This window comes from Vigna angularis, chromosome 7 (assembly GCF_016808095.1).
Source record: "Vigna angularis cultivar LongXiaoDou No.4 chromosome 7, ASM1680809v1, whole genome shotgun sequence".
Classification (NCBI taxonomy): domain Eukaryota; kingdom Viridiplantae; phylum Streptophyta; class Magnoliopsida; order Fabales; family Fabaceae; genus Vigna; species Vigna angularis.
This window is the reverse complement of record NC_068976.1, coordinates 34,338,834-34,353,747: the sequence shown is the minus strand read 5'-3', so window position 1 is coordinate 34,353,747 and position 14,914 is coordinate 34,338,834. Positions and strand designations below refer to the sequence as shown.

At 38.6% G+C, this 14,914-nt stretch overlaps 1 protein-coding gene across 1 annotated transcript; it reads right to left on the bottom strand.

The window, feature by feature from the left end:
• Positions 1–8,435: 8,435 nt before the first annotated feature.
• Positions 8,436–14,914, bottom strand: LOC128197902 (uncharacterized). The gene is made up of 3 exons (XM_052880751.1): positions 14,758–14,914; positions 11,925–12,006; positions 8,436–10,176 (listed from the first exon to the last, which is right to left on the bottom strand). Exons 1-3 carry the CDS (start codon positions 14,912–14,914, stop codon positions 8,436–8,438), a joined length of 1,980 nt encoding a protein of 659 aa, XP_052736711.1.

Below are 14,914 nucleotides of genomic sequence, written 5' to 3'. Positions count from 1 at the left end.
ATCAGTGGATTAAAATAATGAGACGAGCTTCTTAATTTTAAAATAATCGTATAATATAGATAAAACTTTCTAAGGCTCGGTTCATTATCTTAAACACTTCATCTCTCTAAAACCTCCGTTCTCTACTCGTTCTCTGCCTTCTCTCTAGCCTTCCTCTGTACTAAGTTGTCAGATTGGCGATCAGGAGCTGCCCAGACGTCCACAGCGTAGAGGGCTTCATAATTGACCGATCAATTTCTCCATTCCAGCAGGTAAGCTGTTCTTCTCTTTTTCTCCGCTGTCTTGAACCTAGACCATGCAATCTCTGCTGGTTGCATGTGTTTTGTGATATCATTAGTTAGATAGAAGGCTAAGTGAATTGGTGGTGGTTTTAGGTCATTTTAGAGGAAGTGAGTTGGTGAAATTGAGAATTAGAGGTTAAGGGCTCATTTGGTCTGTTTAGGTAGTATAGGTAAGTCATTTGAGACTTGTATGTGTGTTTTAAATGGTCAAAAACCTGTGCAAAGAGGTAGAATTGATTTTGGGTCTCTAAGTTGTGAAATTGAATGTTTTAGAGTAGAAATTGGTTCATAATCTCTTTAGATTGGTGGTAGGCATGTTTAAAATCACTTAGACAAGTCTAATTAGGTGCATAATACAATCTAGGAGTGTTAGAAGTTGAGGAAAATAGTTAGAATAGGTAATTGGTGTTTGAGTTGCATAAATCTACAGAATTACGTTATGCAGATTATGCAGACTCGCTATGCGAGTAGTTTCGCATAGCGAGTCGCTATGACAAGGTGCTCTTTGCCAAGGGCATTCGCACAACGAGTTGGTGCACTGTGCGAATGACGTGATAGGTTGCTCTTTGTTTGTATATTCGCATAGCGAGTTTGGGCGCTGTGTGAATGGTTGGAGTGTGTTGCTCTCTATCTAGTGATTCGCATGGCGAATCAAGGCACTATGCGCCTGGTTGTGGTCTGGAGTTAATTCTAATTTTATTCGAATGGCGGAAAGGATAGCATAGCGAGTGGTTTGGGAAGGTTGGTCTCTGTTTGGGGTTCTCGCATAGCAACATGGGTCCGCTATGCGAGAGGTTGAGGTCTGGTACCTCTGCGAGTTAATTCGCATAGCGAGACAAATAGCTATGCGAGTGACTTCTGCTCTCGCCTTGCAAATTGGGTGTGCAGAGCGAATGGTGGTAAACAAATTTCTCTCTTTTTGGTATTATATGGGATGGAATTCTATTAAATGTTGATATATCTTGTGAAGTATGTTTAAGGTGTATGGGAGTATATAAATATGTATGATTATGATTGAAATTACAAGTAAAAGTATGTGATTCAAGGGGATGAATGTAAGATCAGTATAAAATCTCTTGGTGAGATTCCAAGTTGTTTAGAATAATTGCAGGAAGCTCAGTCTTGGGGGTTTTCCTGAAACTCCAATGGTCTTTCATTCTTAAGTGGAGAGGATTGAACCATGTGGTGAGGAGTAGCAGGAGGTCTTAGTCTTGAGGGCTTCCAGTATGCCTCAAGGCCCGGAACAGACTAACCTCGTGAGGTTGGCAGGGTAAAACTCATTGGCAATGACTTTGCAAAGTAGTAGAGGCCACCACGAGTGCATTATCTGCCATAGCTCGACAATAATTCTAAGTCCGGACAAGTCGTGTCTAAAATATAACATGTTAAGATGTGTGAACTAGTATACTATGTTTGAATGAACTTTGTATGTTACATGCTATTATAATTGTTTGATCTTTGAATATCTAGCTCACCCTTCTGCTTGTGTTTGTATGTTGCTCGTGTGGTGTTTTCTTTTGCAATGATCATCCATTTGGATGTGAGCAGAGGTAGACGAGGTGCCTCTAAAGCAGGCTTTGGAGGGTGATGACCTTGTTGTTTAGTTTAGTTAATATCTTCTAGTTATTTTGTATAGTTTTGAAATACTCACTACTGCAGTCAAGGGAAACGACAACGGTTATTTTCGCTTATAGACAGCAATTCCACAACCAAGGTATATACTGAGGAGGCAAAAAAGGGTAAGCTTTTTGCCTCGGTTCTGAACCGAGATAAAAAGAAATAAGATTTTGCCTCGATTCATAGATAACTGAGATAATACAACTTTTCTTTTTTTATATTTTTTTTCTTGAAGGACTTTTTGCCTCAGTTCCTACTGAACCAAGCCAAAATTATGATGGTTACGCTGCCTCACACAACTTCTTACTTTCTTTGATTTACGGCTTTTTTTTCTTAGGTCTAATAAATCCATTTTATTTACGACTTCTTTTCTTAAAAGTAAATAAATCCATTTTATTTACGGCTTCCTTTTTAGCCACATAATTACAACAAAATGCCAACATGGCCACCAATCTGTTGCAATCGTTTGGTAATGTAAATCCAACTTTAGCATTACAGAATATAACAAGTATCAAGGATCTAACTCCTCTAAAACTACAATATATATATATATATATATATATATATATATATATATATATATATATATATATATATATACCCTTGATTTGAAGAGTATTAAATCTGTGAGACACATTCAAATCAAGAGTGAATATGTAGAAAAATAAACCATAGCCATGACTTCCCATGACCAAGGTATCAGCCTCTAGTTTCTTCTCCTACCTCAACTACCCTCTCCATGTTCACCTGCAAAATCACCAATTTCAGACAATCAAAACCAGAACAGCAAAACAAAACCCCCTAAAAATCACTATGTAAGGTGGATCTACATTTGTAGCCTTCAAATTTCTACATGTTATCATCGTAAATGCATAATGCATTGAACCCAATATAATTGAAATGCTCTCGAAGCAATTAATTACCGATATAATTGAAATGCTCTGAAGCAATTAATTTCCAAAAACCTTAAGCTGTGATTAACCTTTACATGTCACCGTTCGAAATCGTAATACCTGCAATATTTTCATGAAATTAAAGAAGATAATAGTTAAGGTGAGACAGTAAAAACATCAAACAAATATATAAAAGGCTATGAACTTTTAGTATTGATATCTATATATATATATATATATATATATATATATATATATAGACATATATATATATATATATAGATAGATATGTCTATATATATATATACCTTTCATCAAAGTTAGTTGTTACAGCTAAATTTATGATGACAAACGTTATCAGTACTAATACAAAACGTAATTGATAATACAATTTTTCTTATCATCAACATGATTTACACCATCTTAAAGTTCACAACTACAATTAAGAAGAAGAAAAAAATCCCTTGTGTCGGCATGTTTTTACCTCTGTTAATATTGCTTCTGAAGTTCTTGAAGATTGTTTGTGATTCATTTAGTTAGTGAAATGAGACTTCTGTTGTGTATAAAGTAACTAATAATTGTTATCATGTTCAAGTATAAAGTTATGACAGATGAATAGTAGATTCATAGATAAATGTAAATAGTAGGTCTCAACTATAACAAAATAATTTAGGAGAAAATAGAAGCTCTAATCACAACAGAGATAGAAATAGAAGGTGGCTCAGTAGGGTCTTACTAAGGTAATTGAGTTCTTGAGAACCATTAAAATGTAATTCTTCTTAGAAAACCATTAGGCAAATTTAAACCAAAAGGAATTTAATTAAGCATTCATATCTTAATCATAATTGTAAGAAATCCAACTAGATCATATATATCAGAAGTTGTCTCACCTTGTTGGGCTATTGTTGGGCTGTTGAACCAAGAACAACTATATTAATTGTAAAAAGATTGTATATAGCTAGCAACCAGAGAATATCACTGCACTGGAACTATGAGAAATGAATTATGGATACTTGAAAATCAAAAGTAACTCTTTCCTTCCTCCATTCGTTCCATCACCCATGCAAATAACATTAGCTTATACATTACTTTCCCTCAAAAGGGGCGTGAGAAATGAATTATGGATACATGAAAATCAAAACTCGAGAAAAATAAAACAAAGAGAAAAAGAAGATTTACTGGAAGTAAGTGAAATCTGGAGGCGGAACCGAGTGTTCTACGAAGAATAGATTTGGCGGAACCGAGAACTCTTCTCTTCAAGCACCAATTATACCTCAAAAATCAAGAAACTATTAAACACATAAACGACCCTGATCAATAAAAGTGATTGTGTTTATTAGGAGGAGAAACCCCAACAAGCAGCAGAAGTCCTAAGAAATTTGAATATGCCAATGAGTAACTAAAGCAAGGAATGAGTTGCAACAGCAGCAGAAACCCCAACAAGATTATATATGAATTTTTATTCGTTTTATTCTCCTCATCACCACTCTACTTTGCACACCAAATCAAAGGAACACAGGTCATATTATTGAGCATCACATTCTTTACTTTGCACACCAAATCAAAGCACGTTTAATTTAAGAGAAAACAGGTATTTACCTGCAAGCAGCGTTTGATCAAATCAATAGATTGAGCTATGGCGGTGGCATGACTCTTCCAATCGCCTTCGTTTTTGTCCAGAATGTTCCAATTATTGGCCAGAAGCCTTAGAGGCCCAAAAGCGAATTTGGAGTAGCGCGTTAGAGAAGCTGAAACTTGGGATCGAATTTGAACCGAAACAAAGCAATACAATGTAAAAACTAAAACTAACAAACCTATGAGAAGAAGAAAAGAAACAGTACCCCCACCTTTCAGCTTCAAGAGCACTCTATGAAGACGATGAAGATGCTAATGCCAACAGGCAGGCCCGTTGGAGCCAAACCCAATAACCTCCCTCTTTCCCTCAAACCCTCCACCGTTGGAGGCGAATCGCCGCTCCGACAGCACAAAGCTGTTATTCGAAACCTAACTCTCTCATTCGTCAGCGCGCAACTACGAATCGAAGAACCTTCCTCTCAAACCCTCCCGAAGGTTTCTTTACCGCCGCCCAATTATTAGTCTCGTCAGCGCGAGAAAGGGGAAGCTCACGATTGGAATCCCTAGCCCCACTTCGCCGGAGACAACGGAGGCGCCGGAGACAATGGAGATGTCGGTGGTGGACGAACTATGGCGGCACGACGGTGGACGCAGCGAGTAACCCGCGAGAGAAACCAGACCGCGAAGTGGAGATTTCTTTGCGCGAGCGAAATGGAGGACGCGAGGACTACGCGTTTGGTGGTGGAGGTCCGTCCAGTGTTGATGGAGGTCGCATGGGAAGAGGAAGAATGAGGAGGCGTAGGAGAAGAAGAAGAACGAGGAGGCGTAGGGGAAGAAGAAAAACGAGGAGACACAGGGAAGAAGAAAGAACGAGGAGGCGCGCTAGGGAAGAAGAAAAGGTTTCATTAATTTTAAGGCTTAATACCTGTCCGGAAATGTTCACTTTCGTCCTACCTTTTTCAAAAAGTTCAATTTGGTTCCACGTTGTGAAAAAAGTGTCCAAGTTAATCCTTTTTGGTCACGGCGTTAAATATTTAACGATTCTGCTGCCAGCTAGGAGTGTGGTGTGCAACGTGGCTTTTTACTTGCGTAACGTGGCAGTGACAGTTTTCCATTAACTGAGAACGTGGCAGTGGAAGTGAGATTAAAATTCTGAGTGTTAGGGTTTGATTTGGGTATTTCGAAATTGGTCTTTGAGGATTGAGAATGGGTTCCCAAGGGTGTTCTTCGTTTTCAAAAAGCTGGGCCAAAGGATCCTCTCGTTCGTCCCATGGTGGTGCTTCTAGGGGAGGTGGGTTAATCCCTACTTGTTACTGTGGTGATATTGCAGTAATGAAAGTGGCCAGAACCACGAAGAATGCTGGGAGAAATTTTTGGGGTTGTCCTCATTACAAGGTATTAAGTATACCCTTGTCAGTTAATGTTTTCTTTAGTTGATTTGATGCATTTGTTCATAGATTCCCTAACATGGTGAATAACAGGGTGGATCTTCAATTGGGAGTTGCTGTAACTTTTTCAAGTGGTGTTGTGAAGACAACGTGGATGAAAAAGATTGCACAATTCTGAAGAGAATAAGCGAGCTGGAAAATGCAGTGAAGGATTTGCAAAAAATCCAGAAAATGATGAAGTTGTTAGTTATAGCTTTGTGTGTGTTTATTGTGGTTGACCTTGTAATTTTGAAGTTGTGGTTAGGTTGATTTAGTTAGATCGTGAATTTGGGTATTTGTTATAAGCTGGCTTAATACCTGTTATGTATTTGGATGCTTGAAAGAAGTACGTTGACAATGGGAAGGTGTTTTGGTTGGTGTAACATCAGTTATGCAATGCAATGTACAAAATGTTCGAATCAGTCCCCCATTTGGTTTAAAAATGTTGAAACAGGTGAACCGAATAATGCATATGACTGAGGACTAATGGCACATATTACAAATCTAAATACAAGCTCTCCATTTGGTTTAAAGATGTTGAAACATGTCAACCCAATAATGCATATGACTGAGTGTTACGTGCCTGAGTACGTAACTTGCCTCTCGCTATTGACAATGGTACTTAACTGAATAAAAACTCCTTATTACTGCCACTCTGGGTATCCCAATACACAATATCACAACTTGACGCTCGTCCTTGCTCCGCTCGTCCTCGCTCCGCTCGCTCGTCCTTGCCCCTCGTTGCCCCGCTCGCTCCGCTTCCGCTCGATTAGGACGCTCGTCCTCGCCCCTCGTTGCCTCCACTAGCTCAGGACGCTCGTCCTCGCTTCGCTCGTTCAGCCCTGTTGCCTCCACTCGCTTAGGACGCTCGTCCTTGCCCTTCGTTGCCCCGCTCGCTCCGCTTCCGCTCGATTAGGACGCTCGTCCTCGCCCCTCGTTACCTCCACTAGCTCAGGACGCTCGTCCTCGCTTCGCTCGTTCAGCCCTGTTGCCTCCACTCGCTTAGGACGCTCGTCCTCTACCGTACGCCTCACAAGCAGATAATGCATATTAAGATTGAAACAGGTCAACCCAATAATGCATTTTAAGAAGTGACTAATGGCACATATTAGAAATCTAAATACAAGCTTTGACCAAAACATGATGAAAGCACTTTGATTAATGAAATAAACGCAGTTTAGGTTTGTCACCAAAGTACATGATATTCAATACATATATCCTCCAATTCATCTAAAAAGACAATACATGTCTGTTACCAAAATAAGACCGTACAGTACATAATAAAGATCCAGAACTATCTATCTATCTTTTCTTCTGACTCTGAATTTTGGTGGACGGGATGCTTGGGAAGTTGGAGGTGGTTGGGTTGGTTGTGTTGGTTGTGTTGGCTGGGTTGCTTCTGCTGGCTGGGTTGCTTCTGATGACTGGGTTGTTTGTGTTGGCTGAGTTGGTTCTGGTGGCTGGGTTGCTTCTGGTGGGTGGTTTGCTTCTGCTGGTTGGGGCCGTAAAGGGCAGTTATTCCTGTTGTGCTTTGTCTGACGGCAAATGGTACACTTTTTCCTATGCCCTCCAACACGCATTTGAGTGTCATCCTTAGTTAACTCCCATGCCTCCAACTTGCGTTTTTTCTTCGGCCTCCCAGGCAACTTCCTTATCAGTGGTGGTAGTACATCATTGAAATTTGTGGTTTGCCATAGTTGGGGACCATTGAGTGGAAAAATTATGGACGCATACACCTCTTCATATGTGGATCTTCTGAACCAACTGGGTATAAAATTATCTGGATGAACATTACAGTAGTTCATTGCTGCAATTGCATGACAGCATGGGATGCCACTGATCATCCACTTTCTGCAGCTACACTCTTTAGTGTCCAGATCCACTGTGAACTTGTTCCCAACAGATGAAGTGTGCCTAACCTCAAAAATCTTTCGTGCAGCCCAACTGAAAGAAATAAAACACATCAATGAACGTAAATAAGAAGATGTATATAAACTGTGGTAATAAGATTACCTTGGCAGCCAAAATCTAGACAAATTACATTCTTTCTTAAGCCTGTTCTTTATCTTTGGGCATATTGTGAACTCCATAGATGCCACCTTGCTTCTGTTGGTGGCCCACCTTTTCATGAGATACAATCTGATATCCTCCATCATTGTTATAATTGGTTTTCCTCTTGCATGAATGAGGACACTGTTGAAAGCTTCAGTGATGTTGTTATCAAGGGTATCACACATTGGTTGAGCTGTGAAGCGAGACCTTGACCAAAACCTGTGGTAATAAGATTTCTCAAATGGGTTACAATACATCTGTGATAGTAATGTGTATATAATGGCTAATGGGTTACCTTGGGGGAATGGCTATGAGGTATTTATATGCTTCAACATTGACTTCTTTAATTTTCAGCATTTCTCTCTCCCAAGCCTGGGGATATGTGGTGGTTGCAGCACTCCACATCAGATTTTTTAATAACTGCCCACCAAACCTTTTCCTAAAGTTTGCATAGAGGTGCCTTAAACAGTATCTTTGTTCTGCCCGAGGCAAAAGCTCTTGGATAGCTAAGACTAACCCCTGCACAATTAAATTTAGTAATAAAACCATATCGTATACAAAATCATTAACTAAATTGCAAAAACCATATCCTATACCTTTTGCTGGTCTGACATCCATGTGCACCCTCCACATACTTCACTGCCCCCAAGGTCTTCAATTAACAATTGCAAAAACCATGTCCAGCTGTCTTTGTTCTCCACTTCTACTACTGCATAGGCAAGGGGAAGCATTTGGTCGTTTGGATCCCTACCAACAGCAGTCAGCAGCTCCCCCTTGTAAACACCTTTCAAAAAACATCCGTCTAAACATATAATGGGCCTACAACTTATGAAACTATCTTTACAAGCTTTCAGACAAACATACATTCTTTGAAAGATTGGGTCACCATTATGAGAGTCAACTTTAATTTGCACTGTTGAGCCTGGATTACACCTCAACAGCTCATGTCCATAGTCGTACACCCTTTTATATTGTTCTATGAAATCTCCTTCAACCATTCTTGTGGCAATTAACTTTGCCCTTCTTGCCTTGGATATTGTAACATTTGTATTCCATTTTCTTAATGCTTTAGTACGAATATCACTCACCTTTAAACTAGGATTCTCAACTAAAGATGTATCTATTTCTTGACTTAACCACTTAGCATTCATCAGTTTAATATTAAGTTGTCTACTACAACTATGAGTATCAATTATCTTCCTCAATTGCCAAATCTTTCGTGATGGCAAATAACCACAATAAGCTAGCCATGGGCACTTACCTTGGCCACCCATGCATGTCACCCTCACCCTACGGTTATCATTTTTCATAAATTTTAGATCCCTCCCAGCATGAACAACATACCTTCTAATAGCATCCTTAAACTCTTCCCTGTCAGTAAAAATAGTGCCCACTTCCCACTTGTAATCTGCCATGGACTTCTGCTTTGCATATTTTGAAAAAGGACCTACATCTATTGTATCATCATTGTCATCCTCCTCACTTGCACTATTTTCAGGAGTTAAAAGCTTATCAGACTCCCACTCATCATCTGACAAACCCCTACACTGTTGGGTTTCTTTTTCACTGTCTTCATCATCCACGTATTCATCACCCCTCAAATCATCCATTCCTGCTGCATCATCACTGTTCACTTCCACTTCTTCTTCACTTTCGACCTCAATTTCAGCCTCACTTACACTCTCAACTTCATCCTCATTCTCAACCTCCACTGCAACCTCATCATCTTCTGCATCCTCATGCTGAACATCCTCATTATACACTGAATCCTCCTTCTCAACCTCCAATGCATCGTCATGCTCAACATCCAACCAATCCTCATTGTCAACATCCAGTAAATCCTCCTTCTGAACCTCCAATCCTTCACTTACATTCTCAACATCCCGTGCATCCTCATTCTCAACCTCCACTGCACCCTCCACTACGTCTTCCATTCCTTCTTCGCCACTATCCTCACCACTTTCTGCATGACCTTCACATAGCAAAAGAATCTCATTCTCATCATTTTGTAAGATAGTTGCTTCCTCCACCCCATGCACAACATACAGGTTCACTTCCCCCAAATACTTAGCCACATTCATCATGTTCATAGCTCCTTTATCATCATCAACCTTATGTAGAACATGTTGGACACTGTAATATAATTCTTCTACTTGCATGTATCCCATATGGTTAAGTGAACCTAAAACTCCAAAATAACACCATTTATCGGGGTCTACGTCCCAATTAGTTATCTCTCCCCCTATATAATTAAAGGGGACTTCTTTGATCAAGGTCCCACCATGGTGGACCACTACCCGAAACATGTCATCAGACATCCCTACCCGAACCCTGCAAATGCAAACAGGGGACCACTAATTTCAGTTAAAGTAAGACCTATGGGACCACTATCATGCATCAAAAGAAGACAACTTTCCACATAAAACAATTTCACCTTTCACCCATAGTTAAACCCCCTCAAACGCGACAACAATGAAAACATTTTCGAAAAACCTCTAACGTGATTTGATTTGCGGAATTCGATATCCTCTGCAGATTTCACCTTCAAGATCACCCAAATTTGATTTGCAGGTTCTCCAAAATGCTTATCCTCAAAGACCAATTTCGAAATAGGCTCCCAAATCAAACCCTAACAATCACAATTTTAATCTCACTGCCACGTTCTCAGTTAAACCCTAAACTGTCACTGCCACGTTACGCAAGTAAAAAGCCACGTTGCACACCACACTCCTAGCTGGCAGCAGAATCGTTAAATATTTAACGCCGTGACCAAAAAGGATTAACTTGGACACTTTTTTCACAATGTGGGACCAAATTGAACTTTTTGAAAAAGGTAGGACAAAAGTGAACATTTCCCTTAAAAAGAGGGACAAAAACAAGTATTAAGCCTAATTTTAACAAGTAAAAAGGGTTACTAACTCGGTTCAACAAATAAACGAGGCACACAAGAGCACTACTAACTCGGTTCATTTGCTAACCGATGCAGTAGGGTTTTGATTATCTTACGGGATTGGGTGTATTTGCAGAGGCTTTTATGTCTCGGTTTCTTAAATAACCGAGGCAGTAGAGTGAGGTCTTCAATGAACCGAGGCATATAAGTTTCTCTTAATTACAAAAATGCCACCGCATTTTAATATGCTTCGGTATTGTAAAAACCGAAACATATTAGATGCGTTTAAAAACTGTTTTTTTACTAGTAACTCTATTGTAGATAAAGTTTTAAATTTTATAGCCATTTTGGATTACTGTAAGATTAACTCCTTATCTACAAGTCTTTAACTGTTCTATCATATTGTGATGTTGACTATTATTTATATAGTTTATACTATATATTTTGGGATGTTACAATCTAAATAAAAAATATTAATAATAATAATAAATTATATTTTTGGAATTTTAAATAACAACCTTAATTTTATTTTAACATAACTTTAACTATTTACATTTAAATTTATATCACTAATAAAAAAAAAGATTAGAAAGCGCTATATATACTTCGGTGGATAGATTAGAACATAAAATTTATGTTGTTTTTTTATAAGTGAATGTGGATAGATTTTAAGAAAAGGTTTATGAATGTCGGGGAGTGATTTGATAAATATAATAAAATAAATTTTTTTAATAAATTAAAATATAAACTTATTATTTTACCCTTTGTAAGGTCTCGAAAATTTAAACCACCTCCACCTGTCAAATCACGTCATTATTACTCAAAAATCCTGTCCAGAATTTGTATTAAGAAACGCACCCACACCCTCTCGTTCTGAGCACCATTTAATGCACCCTCGCCACACGTGCAGTGCCATTAAAACGCACTCACACTCATTCTGCATGCAGCTGCCAAGTGTCACTTTGGAACATTCGAAAACGTTAGTGGAATCCAAGTGGCAGCAGGTGAATGGACGTTCGTCCTACGTGGGGAGAGAAATTACTTTTCTGAAAAACACTCTCCCACTTCTCTGCATGCTTCATCTTCTTCCCTAAACCTTTGATTTCCAAATTCTCTACCTTCTCTCTAGAACCTCCATCTTCTCTCTACCATAACTTACCTTCTTCTTCTCCGATCCAATTTCAGAGACCGTAGAAGCAATCCAGACGTCATAAGCTTTCCATCAAACCGAACAAGTTCAAGTTTTGAATTCTGGTACGTTCGTCCCTTAGCTGTTCATTATTAGGGTTCATGTAAAACCAAATATGGTTACATGCATTCTCTTTATCTGAATCAAGTTTTGATTATGGATTTTGTTTTAGTTCGCAAGAAGTTGAGTGGTCTGAGGATAGAAGTGATAGTTGGGTGAATTCGGGATTTCGCGTTAGGACGTTCGTTCACTACTGATCCAGGTAAGGGAAGCTTATTAAGTTTAATTCATGTGTATGTTCTGTGCTGTATGAAGTATGTGAAATTATGAAGTATGAAATCTGTATGATTAATCTTTGATGTATGATCTGGATGATGAGATGATATGTGAAATTTATGAAATATACTATGATATGCGTAGTTAAATGCATGAAAGTTTATACTGAAAAATGAGTTAATGTAATTGAGACTGGAAATATGAAATGCTATGAAAATGAACGTTCGTTATCGAACAGTCTTTGACCGTTCGGTATTTTGTACTTTACTTGAAAACATAATTCTTTCATTTGGAAAGAATACTGAGCTAGGACGAACGCCCTCTTCTATTAGTCTTACGTTTGAGCGTTCGGCCAAACGTAGGTGCACTGAGAGTTATGCGAGAAAGTGAGAAGCTTAGAAAAATACCACCTTATATACTTAGTCATACCTAAATAATTCTCTTCACTATGATTTTCTTATAAATTTCTCTTTCTATTAATATCCCGCCTCAGCGATGGGTCTCGACCCAGAGCGTTCGTTATGGGTAGCGCTCGGTCTTATACCGAACGCTCGTCCTTAACCTTGAATTCCCAACGTATGAAAATAGCGTTCGTCCAAACAGTAAATAAATATCCATTACGCGTGCGGTCATTGACTGGCGGTTAACATCTTTTATAAATTCGTATCCGTTATCAATATATAAAAGCCTTGCGATGTCTTTATTCATTGGATTCGATCTAAAGTCATTGAATTTAAATTATTCTAATTATCAGTTAAATCGTTCTAGAGTCAGTTCATTTAACTGATTCAAGTGGTCATGACGTCCGTCCTTGGAAAGACGTTCGTTTTCTTTCTTTCAGAAACGAGTATCTCTCGGTATCATGTTAACGTTCGTCCTCATTATGAAGGGGGCTGAACGCTCGTCTTTTTATGAAAGTGGAACTAAGAATGAAAATGTGATTTAGAGGGAATTGTATAATGTGTGAACGGTATATGAGATGAAACTATGATTATGGAATTTGAACGAGCGTTCCAAGGAGGAACATCTCTATGATTTGAATATGAGAAGTTGTGTAGTATGACCATGGTAAATCTGCTGATGGCAGTTCATCCTGATGTTCCGTGAGTGCTCGTCCTCAAGTAGAGGGGAGTAGGTCATGTGTGGGAACGGCAGGAGGTCCTAGTCCTAATGAGTACTTTGGACTGATAGGGCTAACCTCGGGTGACAGCTGTTGAATGTTTCCAGTTATCACATCACCCGGGTGCACGAACGCCTGTAGATACATGGATTCATACAGTCCGGACGGTCTGTCTTATGAGAGTTTAAACTGATTTTATGTGTTGTGATATTTTATGAATGTTAAAATGCTATGTGTATGAATGACTTGTGAATTAAATTCAATAAGCTTACCCTGTGTTATTTCCTTGTGTTGTCGTTCGTCCATGAACGTTCGTCTTGTCTATGCAATGATCATCCGTGTGGATGTGAGCAGACGGAGAGGCGTTGCTTGAAGAAACGCTGGAAGAAGAAAATTTGGAGGACGCCAATCTGGTCGAAGTAGAGGTTAAAGCCGAGCCCTAGAGCGCTCGTTAAGTTGTAGCTTTTATTTTTCGGTTAGCTTTTTGGACGTTCGGTTAAAGTTTGTAAAAGGGGTTCGTCTTTAGAACTTTGAAATACTGCTGTATGGTATTTTATCTATGTACGTAAGCACGATCGGTTTTGGAATTTTATGATTAGTATAAGACTGCATGTTTTAACTGTTAATTGTAATTAATTCTAATTTATGGTAATTACTATATTTTGGGATGTTACACCCTTATAGTTAAAATTAATATATTATTATTTATTAATAATAATTATTATTATCATTACTATTATTAACTATTATTATTAATATTATTTATTATTTTTACTACTATATATATATATATAACTGGTTTAACTATATGTATTATATATGAATGTTGAAACCGATTCAATAACTGATTCCCTTCCGTTTCTCCCAGCATCCCAACTTTCACCTCCTCGCATAAGTTGAACGGTTAGTTACACAACATAGCCACCATGGAGTTGCGCTTGAAAATAGGAAGATGACGTAAAATTAAGTTAAGAAGTGTACACTTCTCATCCACAAATCCGCGCAACTCAGCGAGATGGAAGATGGATTTGATTTGAACACGACAAATCGGTGCAAATCCATACCTCCCAATCTTTTACAGCAATAAGGGTGTCTTCATTTAAGAGAATGAATGAGAGAGAATATAAATTGATAAATTTAAGTGGATGAGTTTTAATTGTTTGTTTTAAGAGATTTGAAACTAGAGTCAATACACTACAAAAATAATTAATTTTAAGAGGGGTTATTTATCGACGGTTTTAGAATCCTCGAATAATTCCTGTTGTTTATGTCTAAAACCGCAGGTATTTCTGGCAGTTATAACAAAACCGCCCCTAAAATATAATTTTTTAATTTTTAGAATACTTACCAACCTATATCCCCTCCCTCACCTCTAGTCATTAATTTCAGGAATATTCCATCTAATCTAATTCTCTGAAACTATCACTAAACCCTAACCTCCTTCCCCGCCTTCATCAAATTTTCCCCCAAACCCTTCACCGCACCACAATCTTCTCCTGCTTGGCTTCGTGTTCGTCTTCTCCTGCTCTCCTTCGTGTTTGTCTTCTCCTGCTTGGTTGAGCGTGGAGTTGGAGGCGTCGAGGCGTCGAGCCAT